The sequence below is a fragment of the Camarhynchus parvulus genome, chromosome 4A (genome assembly GCF_901933205.1).
Source record: "Camarhynchus parvulus chromosome 4A, STF_HiC, whole genome shotgun sequence".
Classification (NCBI taxonomy): Eukaryota; Metazoa; Chordata; class Aves; order Passeriformes; family Thraupidae; genus Camarhynchus; species Camarhynchus parvulus.
In genome coordinates, this window is record NC_044600.1 from 6700708 (window position 1) to 6711993 (window position 11286).

The 11286-nt window shown below is 40.6% G+C and overlaps 1 protein-coding gene and 1 non-coding gene across 3 annotated transcripts; both read left to right on the forward strand.

Annotated features, from left to right (window-relative positions):
- Positions 1–32: 32 nt before the first annotated feature.
- LOC115914885 (protein FAM122B-like) lies at positions 33–10831 on the forward strand. 2 transcript variants are annotated; one of them, XM_030967718.1, is made up of 10 exons: positions 33–463; positions 769–847; positions 2125–2181; positions 2559–2602; positions 2683–2737; positions 2964–3065; positions 4342–4430; positions 4962–5026; positions 7271–7367; positions 8382–10831. In XM_030967718.1, exons 1-10 carry the CDS (start codon positions 348–350, stop codon positions 8530–8532), a joined length of 855 nt encoding a protein of 284 aa, XP_030823578.1. In that variant the 5' UTR covers positions 33–347; the 3' UTR covers positions 8533–10831. The 2 variants fall into 2 exon arrangements, with proteins under 2 accessions (XP_030823578.1, XP_030823579.1); XM_030967719.1 differs by having other exon boundaries at positions 4965–5026.
- Positions 8168–8311, forward strand: LOC115915047. The gene has a single exon (XR_004061471.1). It is a non-coding gene; the product is annotated as a small nucleolar RNA U109 (small nucleolar RNA).
- Positions 10832–11286: the final 455 nt, after the last annotated feature.

The window sequence follows — 11286 nt, forward strand, 5'->3', positions numbered from 1 at the left end:
TGCGCCTCGATTCCCCGCGCATGCTCAGTGCGCGGTGGCGGCGGCGGGCGCGGAGCGCGGTCGGCGCCGAGGGAAGCACCGGGAGCAGCGGGAGCGCTGCCACCGCCACCGCGGGCAGCGGCACCGGCTGCAGCCGCTGGAGGAATTGGCCGTCCCCGGGCCGCCCCCGGGATGCGGCGCTGCTGCGGCCGCCCCCCCGCCGGGCTCGGCGCGCCCCCCGGGCTGAGCCCGCGGCGCCGCCCGGGGCCTGTAGGGCCGGGGCAGCGGCGGCCCGAGGAGCCGCGGCGGCCGCCGGCAGTGAATGGGCGCCGCGGCGGGGCGGAGGAGCCGGAGCCGCCGCCGCCGCCATGGCTCAGGAGAAGATGGAGCTGGACCTGGAGCTGCCGCCGGGGAGCGCCGCGGCCCCGGGCGACGGCGGCGGCCTGAGGCGGTCGAACAGCGCCCCGCTCATCCACGGGCTCAGGTGAGGGGCCCGGGGGGCTCATCCAGCCCCGGGGTCGCCGCTTCCCGCCGGGGGCCTGGGGCAGGCCCGGCGCTCCCTCAGCGGCCTGTGGACCGTGTCCCTTGTCCCGCGGGCCCTGGGCCGCCGGTGTCCCCTTGTCCCCTTGCACTGCTCGCCGCGCTCCCGGCGACAGCAGCGCTCCCGTTCAAATAAAATGGTGTTTGCAGCGCTCTGGAGGCTGCAGCGCGTGTCACAGCACTGTGGAGCTTTGAGTAGAGCGCACCCATAAAAGCTGTTCAAAAAACTTTTGTTTTCTCCCCCTGCAGTGACAACTCCCAGGTGTTTCAGCCTTACGTGTTGCGGACTCGCAGGAACAGCACAACAGTTATGAGCCGCCATGGAATGGTGAGGAATCTTAAGCATGTCATGTGTACACACAACAGGGAATAATTGGAGAAGAGAAATGAAGTTAAACTTGATTTGTATTTGCACTAAGTATCCTAGCAAGTTTTCAAGCTGCAGCATAAGCATTTTTGCATCTCTAACTGCAATGTATAGTGAAATAAAACTGGTGTGTTGACTGTCCCCAAGAAGACAAGAGTAGCTGACATTTTATGTGACTCCCCATATTAAGTCCAGTTTTAATGTTAATTTAAGCCTGTGTTAGAAGAGTAAAATGCTGTCAGAATTAAAAGTCTCGAAAGGGTGTTTTACTGTGTTCTGAAAATGGACAGTGTCACAGTTCTTTGTTGACTTGTTTGACGTAGTGCTCTTTTTTTGCAAAGGCAGAACACTAGACCTCAGAAAATCACTGAAAGAAGACGAATTTATTTGTTGCTCTCTGGTAGTGTACACTACTGCAGTTGTTTAACTTTTCAGAAATGTTCCATTTCTTTTTTTGTACCCTCTCCTCGTCAGGTGAGGGATTTATGTGCTCCTTCCACTGAAATTTTTCTGTCTTGTCTGAGGATAGTGAAGATTGAATATTACTTTTCTCAAAGCCTTAAAGTCCTGACATAAGTTTCCTATGTGTCTTCTGTTCAGGAAAGGTGACAGAGTTTTTTAATTCAAAGTCTTCCGTTGTGAGACTTCTTAAGAATCCAGAATTTTGGAGCATGTCAATAGGTGTGACACTGGACACATGGCCATCCTGAGTGGGAACTGTTGGCCCATTTATATGTGGTGTTAAAGTTCCAGAGAAATTAAATGCATAAAATTGCACAAAATTGAAAACTTGCAGAAGTTAAGCTTTAGGCAGTGTTGTTCAAGACTGGGTTGAAGCACTGAGATTTCTCCTTTCCGATAGCCAGCAGGTTGAGTTGGGTGTCCTACAGCAGTTTGTCATATCCTGGGCAGTGGGGAATTGTGTAACAATCACAGTTTCATTTGTAACATCTCCCTTGTCTAAATGGCATCTGTAGCTATTTGTGCACTGGAGATGCTGAGCAGCTCTGCAAGTTAAATCCATGCCACTTGCTGAGTGATAGAAGGAATTTGTGAGTGGTAAAACAAGTCTTTTCTCTTGAAGGTCAGTGTTTACTTTTTTGCAACATTGTTTGAGTCACCCACATGTAGTTGTGCAGCTCATTTTGAACTCCCTAAGAATGAGGTTGATGGTAAATAGTGTGCACACAAGCAGTTGTGTGTGATTTAATCATTGTGGCTGTCACTTTTTTTCCCAGTTTTTGTCATCATCTCCTATTCGTATTCCTAGCAGCCGACTTCATCAAATCAGGAGGGTAAGTGGAGTTTTTTTCTGTGTATTCAGTAAGAGAGTGAAGAGTACTGTATGATACTGGAGTACTTGCACAGTGGAGGTTTCTTTCCTATTGAGTATTTCAAGTACTAAAGAAAACTGAATATTTCTTAAGACTTAATTTCAACAAGGAAATGGCCTTGCAAGGCTTATTGTTGTGTTTAAGCTACCTTGCATTTTAGAAGTATTTCATTTAAGAGAAGCAGTGAGCTGGACTGGTGGCTGTCCTGTCTCTCTGTGTAGTGGTTCTGCTGTTCATTTTTCAGTCCTGATGGCAAATAATGGAATCATGAGTGTTATTTCAAGTACCTGTGATGAATCAAATGTTATGGGAAAACTTATGACATTTATCTCTTGCAGGAGGAAGGAGTGGATTTAATGAACAGAGAAGCAGCACATGAAAGGTGAGTGTTACTGAAAGAAGGTGATAAAATAGCCAGAGTTATCCTCTTTGTAGCTACTGATGGGGTTTTTTGTATTCTAGGGAAGTGCAGACAGCAATGCAGATAAGCCAGTCATGGGAGGAAAGCTTGAGCCTGGTAATCTTTTTATAGATGTTTCCTATTTAATTCTGCTTTTACACTCAAATGATGAATTTAAGGGAAAGAGAGGAATTAACTGTGAAAATAATTTAAGAAGAATTTAAGCCCATCTGCTTTAGCTACTTTGTGCATTTGACCCAATGACTTTCCATTAGAAGGTTGTGCCTTGGATTTCAAGGTAGTGTCCTGTGCCAGTGTTAACTCTGAAACTTTGTATTCACAGAGCGACAATGACTTGGACAAGTCTGAGAAATCTTTTTCCCCAAAGAGAATAGACTTCGTTCCAGTTTCACCTGCACCTTCACCTACAAGAGGAATAGGAAAGGTAGGATAAGTGAAATACCAGGCTGAGACAATACTTCAGAATTCTGGACCAAGCTAAACTGTCAAGATCTGTAACTTCACAAATTGTTCCATAGTTTAAAAAACCCCTGAACAACACAAGCAAACAAGCACCACAAAAGCCAAATCCGTATTTTGTTGGTTTCTTAGAATCAAACGGTTGCCATCTGGGAGCCTGCAGAGTTTAAGCAGTGAAACACGGGATGTTTTCAGTTAGTGCTGTTTGTGCAGTGTTGGGTGGGTTGGGGTTCTGGTTCTAGGGAATCTGGAAGAGGTCATGAAATAGTCATGGACAGCATCTCCAGGTGAAGAAGTGGGGGGATTTTGGGGAAGAAGCACCAAAATTGGACTGCAAAATTGTGGTGAGAGATGAAAATGTGTCCATCAGTTATGGAAAGGAAGGCACAAACGCTCTCTGAAGGAGGACTTGGGTGTGTTGAACTCATACTGAAAACTGGTGGCAGATGCCAGAGAAGGATCTGGATGTTAGATAAACTACTTTTCCAGTGAGGATTGGAAGACTGAAATGTAGCACAGAGAAGCTGGCACTGGGTTTAAAGATGAGCTGCTTGACCTTGTTGGCAGCCTCTTGTGTGATTCTGCTTTTGTACAAAAAAGGAGCAATCTGTGTGCTCCAACCAGATTGGTGCATGTAACAGCCACACATGAGTGCTGGGTAAATGTGTTCCTGGGAAAACACTGATGCTGCCAGCTGGTTCTGCACCTTTGGAATTCTGACTGTAAAGCACTAGCAGATAACTTGACAGAAAGATTTTTGTGTTTAGCTAGAAGCATTCATGGGTTAAACTCAAATTAACTGCAGAATCACAAAGCTAAATATCCTGTTTTACTCTGGAATATTGTCAGTTTTCAGGTCAGATGTATTTTGAGTAAACTCGTTTGTTTAAAAAGCCCCTTGAAAGAAGTAAGTCCTGAGTACAGTACTGCTGTTTCTAAATGTAACAAAGAACAGAAACAATTCTCTTATTTAGAGAACAGTGTCTATTTCAATTTTACTTCTCTTGTGGGTTTCAATTTTAGCTTAATCTGAGCAGAATTGCATGGGCCAGTATGTTTTTTAAGTTAAATTCCAATACTTGTAAGATTATATTTGATAATCTTTATAATCTGTTGCTAGCTTTTCTTTAAGAATAAAAAGGGAATAGAAGAGGGGATGTTTGTTTTGGAGGGTGGAGTGTAACATCTGAGTATTTTAAAGGAAATTCTAAACTGTCTTTATTTAAACTTTCTTCCTGCAGCAATGTTTTTCACCATCATTGCAAATGTTTGTGAGCAGTAATGGATTACCTCCAAGCCCTATTCCCAGTCCAACAAGGCGATTCTGCAAGTAAGAAATGAGTGTCCGTTGTGCTAACATTGGAATTTAAGCCAAAGATGAATTCAAGTTGATGTTAAGGCATTAAAAGAGACTTCAATTTTACAACTGCCAAAGCATTGCCGCATAAAAATGCTCTGACAGTTCAGCCTTTACCCATGGCAGCTTTGTGTGTGTGCTCTTCTAGAGCATATGTCAATTTTAAACTGGACTTGGTAACTTGAGGAGAAGTCCTCAGGTATTTCAAATTAACTTTGTCAGCAGATTAGTTTTATTTAAATACACTGCAAAATTTGGAAAAGGATTGAAATGAGGATGTGATTCACTAAGGGAAGGAGAAAACCTTAGAAAATCTTCTACAAGTTTGTGTGGCAGATAATCTGCTCTAATAGGCAGCCCTCATTTGTTATCTATGTATGTAGATTCCACAAGAATCCCAGTTGTGCAGGAATAACTTTGAAGAATGCTTCATATGCTGTGGTTGTGTTGATTTGATGCAAACTGGAACCTTTACAGGCCTGACTCTCAGTATTCTCTCTTCAGCAGGAGGAGTCAAAGTCCAATCAACTGTATCAGGCCCAGTGTTCTTGGCCCCATTAAAAGAAAAGGTATGTGTATTTACCTTACCTTAATATGGATGTAGTTTTATAGCAGGATACATTTTTTTTTGTTATTCTGTAAATATAATGCACTTGTATCCACAGTGAACTGGAATTTGCCAGGCATAACTCAAAAATACAATGTAAAGTAGCTAATCTAAACCACAGGAGTGAAAAACTTAAAAAACAGCTACTGCTTGACAGAGGCAAACTTTGTTATACAACAAATTAAATGTCAGAGCTTGCAAATGTTCAAAACATTCCTCCAAGTACCACTGAACAGTGCACACCCTTCAGATCATCTTAGGAATGTTGCTTATCATGCAGTATCTTCTAAACTTAGTACTGAATGTTTGTTTTCACTCTGAAAGTTCAGAAGGTGAGTGTTTAGAGAAATGGAATAGATCAGTGCCCTCTTCTCCTGAAGGGGGAAAATGCATGCTTTCCTGGAACTGTTCTTTGTTAGATATTTACAAGTAACATCCTCAAACAAATCTCCACAGTAGAACTGTAAAAATGAGATGTTCCTAAAGTGTGCCTTTAGCTGTGCTTATCGTTTCTGCTTTCTTTTTTAATTTAGGCATTCTTAACTGCACCAAAAACATCCTTTTCTTGTACAAGACTTACATTTAGGCTTTGAGAAAAGTTACTGGTTTTGTTTGGCTTTTTTTTTTAGTACTGCTTGTCCTGTCAGATAAAGAACATTATCTAACTGATACTGATTTGACAGAGGAGAGAGACAAGTTTTCTCAAAGATGTCAGTTCTATCTTGGCTTTTATTTCCTGTGTATTTTAGAGGCACTAAAATTGATCAAAAGTTTATTAAACTAAATGATCAATTAGGAATAAATATCCACACTTACACTTCACACAAATTGTAAAAGCAGTGCAGGTAGACAGACTGGCCTTTCCTCACCAAATCCATGGGCTCCCATGGAACATCTTTTACAAAGTGGAGGTATGAGTTTTCCTTTTCTTTCTTGAAATATATAAGAATTTTCAACATGCTGCCTAATTTTGAAACAACTAATCCTTGTAAATAAACTTACTTTCTTTTCCTAAATACATGGTCCTATTTTTTTTCTGAATTTACAGTAGGAGAAGGAAAGCCATGAACTGAAGAACTTCTCACTTCCATAGGGGATTTGTACTGGTGGACTCTTTAATGTATTGTAGCAGTGCAGATTTGTCTCTATGAAATTTAAGGGGAAAAATTGTTACCTAAGTTGGTGTTTTGTTCATTTTTCTGCAAGACCAAATATTTTATAAGTGGTTTTTGCCCATTCTGCTTGCTAGAACCAATTATTCCTTGCTTTGAGATAGGAATGTATCCCTGTGGGCTGAAGGAAATGAGACTTTTGGAAGTTACCAGTCTTCTATAAAATGTAGCAGTGTGATTCTGTTGCAGGATGTATAGACTGGTTTGGTATAATGTTCAGCTTCTGTCAGGTTTTTGAACTGACTCTGCAAATACTGCCAAGTGTAGATAAAAGCCAGAAAAATTGCATTTCATGCTTTTTTTCCCCCGAAGTTAGAATGAAAATATACTGTAGGTCAGAGGGTTTGGGTTTTTTAAATTTATTTTCAAGTTCATGATATTTTCAAATGTGTGTTGTAGAGCAGCTATTAGTGAGCCAGCTCATTCTCACTGCAGATTATACTAAACAGATTACATGAATTCTCTCCATCATATTTAATCTCTTAATGTCTGTAGATGATTACAGGTACAAAGATAGTCTGATCCATGATGAGTAAGTGGAAATGCTTCCACATCACAGATTTATTCCATTCAGCTTCCCTGTAAAAGTGTACCCATGCATCAGAATTCATTGTACAGGGGAGGGTGAAACTGAACCCAGCTGTCATTCTTATTTTCATCATCACTAACAATTTTAAGCTTCATATTTTGACTTATATCAGTTACCTCATCTCAGCTGTTTACTTAAAATATGTTATGGTAATTAGTGTGCTTTAGATTATTTTGTCTGATTGCAGTACAAGTAGCAACTTTTATGTCTTTGAGATCATTGTGCCCCTCAGATAATGCTGAAACTTTAGCTAAGGATGGACTGGATGGTCTAACAAAAGCTATCCTCAAATTGATGTCTTAGTCTTGGTTGGCTGAATTGGAGAACTGGTGTTACAAATGCAACCTTGGAGTGTTGTAGGTCAAACCTGTCTTTTACAGCAGACAAATATTAAATGTATATTGCAGACTCAAGTGAGTTTGATTATTTACACTGTTTTCCTTAGGTGAAATGGAAACTGAAAGTCAGCCAAAGAGACTTTTCCAAGGAACAACCAACATGCTTTCTCCAGATGTTACACATCTGACAGATCTCAGTTCATGGTAAAATATTTCATATGCCCTGAAATGCCAAGACAAGGAATGTGCATTTATCACAAGCTTTCTAGTTGTTTTTTTCCCAGGAAGAAAATACTTTGTGTGTATCTTGTGGATGTGTATTAATGGAAGCTGTCCTGTGGTAGTGTCCTGTGACAATGGTCCTTCTCCTTTGATCAATTCTTCCTGAACAGACTCTAGCCTAGATTTTGGGTATCAAACCTTTTACACTGAATATAATTGTCACAAATCCCTGTTGATTCGTAAGCAAAGTTATTTCAGTTCATTGTTACAATATGTTGTAAGCAGTGGTCATACAGTGTCTGTGGCGCTTCACTGAATACTTAAAGATGTGTGTGAGTACTTAATTGTTCTTGTCCTTAAGTTCATGATTTTTAGAGTTATCTTTCTTTATTACAATCATAAAATACAAAGGGTTTTTTTGTGTTGAGTCAGAGATTAAGTATTCAAAAATATCAGCTGTTATTACTGTAATCGCTACAGACTTGAAACTGCCTAGATGGTTTTTTCCATGTTGTTTCCCCTAAATTGGAAAGCATCAATTTATGTGCCCTCTGGGATCTTGTATCTAGACTTCAAAATCCAAACACAGGAATTCTGTGAGAAAAATAGGTCTCAATCTTGCCTTGAGTAGTGCCGTGTTAAAGAGCATACCAGCTAATTAATGACATCTTTGCTGCATTGCTGATTAATTTATTATTTTTCCTTTACGATAAGATTTTAAGGTTTTATATTTACTTGTTGTCACCTCCTTCCTATGATTAAAATCAGCTTCATGATTTATTCTGCATGTTAAAAGAACCCAATAATTCTGTTCCTCGTTCCCATGAGGAGCATGAATATCTCTAACATGCTAGAGAAAACAAGGAGTTTTCAGGGCTGCCAGTCTTGCAGGAAAGACTGAGTGGTAGTATAGGTCTCCTACAAGTCCTGTCCAAGGGGGAAGCTTTGTTCAGAGCCTCGTGGCCCTGCACTAAAGGACCTTTTCCCTTTCCCCAGCCTGTCCTCGGATATTCTGGACGGGAGCAGCAGCAGCGTTGGCTCCTCCTCTGATTCCCTGACTAAAGGCAGCATCACCACAGAGTCTCCAGTGACGTGCTCCAACTCCTGCTCCTCGTTCATTCTCATGGATGACTTCTCACCCAAGTGACTTTACCAAGTCCTGAGTCAGTGTCTGGCTGTGCTGTCCCCTTCCTGTACGCTCGTACAGAGAAATGAACTCTGATCCTTGAACCATTCATATGAGGTTTATTAAAAGGAAAAATTGTTGTTACTGTAATCCTTGGCTACTTTCCAGTGATTTTTTTTTTAATTTATCCATTTAATGGACATTGTAGACCATATTAATGTCTGGTTTTGCGAATTTATTTTTTAAACAAGATGTCTGCTGATATTATACTAACTTTTGCTTTCAGGAACTTGCATACACTTTTTGATTCCAGGAATAGGTATCTACCTATTAGTGTTGCAATTTTTAGGAATGTACTTCTATCATTATCATGATCGCTATGTCTAGGGAAATAACTTGGTTTGGAAGGATTTGAAAATACTAATTTATTCTCTGGCACTTCTACTATTGAGTAAAATTACTCTTGCTTTTTTTTTTTTTCTTTTCAGTCACTAGCCTCAAATTCCTTTGTGGAAGGGAGAAAAAAATATTTGATTTCCTTAGTGCTGCTAGTTATTTTTATGAATTCATTTACAGAAGACCACATTGAGTGTGGAAATCTCACTCTATTACATTAAACTAAAAACCCCACAGCAAAATAACTAATGACTGTCACTTTTGCCATCAGTGAAGAAATAATAATACTCTGCAAACAATTAAATTAGCTGCATAGTTCTTTTCCCAGAACATTTGTCCTACAGATTGTATGAAATAAGGTCATTATTCAGCAAGATTTGGCCAGGAAGAATTAATCCACACCTCGATTGAAGACATACAGTGCAGATAACTAAGTTAATTAAACTACTGTGTAGGAGAACCATGTATGGCACCATCGATGTCTCCTGTGGCATTGAGGTCATAAGTATTTTTGTGCCTTAGGGGACATTGTTACAAAATTATGGAATGTAAACCAGAGGGGTGGGTGGGGAAAGTCCTTTGTGTACAGCTTGTTTATAGAGTGCTTACCCAAGCCTGTCAGGGGTGCTGCTTCCCTTTGTGTTCCTTTTGAGGTGTGGAGGTGCTGGGGCAGCCCCAGCTCTGAGGGGCAGCCAAGGTGAGACCCTTTGCAGCTGCTCGGGGCAGAGTTTGTCCCTTTCTTGGTCATGTGCAGAGCAAACAGCTCAGCAAACGTTGGATCCCTAAGGAAAGGCTTTAGATTGGATACAAGCTCTGCAAATTGCTTGGTGAAGGAGTTCCCTTTGAGCTATGAGTAGTCTTGATACAGTACCTTGGTCAGTCTGAGGTAGGAACAGATATTTTACTTTTTAAAGACTATAACGGGGCAAAATAAATCCGTTTGTAATCTACTGTGTTATGCTATTTATTATTTATAACTCTGTAAAAAGTCTGTGGTGATGAATTATAGTATTTTTTTATGATTGAATAAGTTTTTTATGTTCAGTAATTGCTGGCTGGTTTGTATTTAATACGCAACGTTGTCTGCCAGAATCATAAGCTTCCATTTTTGAATGTTTGTAACATAAATGCTTTTGTTACCTAAAAAGTACAACTTGTGATCTTTCTGAAAGAAAATAGCACTGAATTTAAAGTAAGATTATGTGCTTTAGATGTGAGCACAATCTCTGGCAATACTGTCTGGCTAAAAGGGAGGGGGAGAACTGTAGTTTTTTCTGTTCTGAAGAAGCCGTTGGGTATCCAGAAGACATGTACATACCAGATTATTTTTAAAAGTGTGTCCATTAAATTGTAAGAAGTACCACAATGGGCCAACAGTGGCACTGTTATTTGTATGATCATTTCCACCTGTGGAACATTAGTTCCCCACTTCAAATAAATGTGCATATTGTAAAATATTGTCCATTGGTGCCATTTTTAAATGAGCTCTACAGTATTGAATGTTAATTTTATTTGTATATGCACAGTGCTATTTCTTGAACTTTTGATGTCTTAAGTCGCTTAATTATTTTTTTATTCATGCCTGTATCTTCTCTGCCTTCTTGGTGCTTAAGGAAGGCTGCTTTTCCATTTGCAAAATATTGATAAACAGTCTGTGATGAAATCCAACCCGTTACCTGTGCCCCACTTCCATTCCACCGTGCTTTTACTGGTACTGTGATGTGGAAATCTGAGGGGTGCCAGGAGGGGGAAACTATTGCATGCTTTCTTAAACCTGAGAAGAGCATAGCTATTGCTTCATTTTGGCTGATTTACCTGTACAATTGATGTATTCCAGATTTGTTTGTTAGTGGAGAGTCCTATCTGAGTGCTGGCCTCTGTAAACATTCGAATGTAAGCTGCATAAAGCGAGCGCACAAACAGTCACTCTTGTTACAGCAGTTTTTTGTAGTGTTCTGCCTATTCCCCACTCTTGGAAGGTCTTGTACAAGACATTGCTCTTTTATAAAATATAAAATATATCTGTAATGCCCACTCTCGCTGTGTCTGTTGTTTCAGAATGAATGGATGTCACTGGGTAACAGGCCCAGGGTAGGCCCAGGTTCTCTTTCACACTCCTAGCACAACTTGTTAATTTTGAAACAAAGTTTTCTAACATGCTGATTATTGATTCTTGCACTACATGCCTTTGAGTTGCCACTGCTTAGAGGGATCACTGATACTGCAGCATACTCTAAAACTGACTAAAAGTTGCATTTCTGGATTTGTTACCTGCCTTGTCCCAGGGAATTAAGCACCAGTTGGGAAAGAAGGCCAGCTGGTGCTGGTAGTCAGCTTTAATGTATAATTATTGACATTTAACAACTGTTTTTTATGACT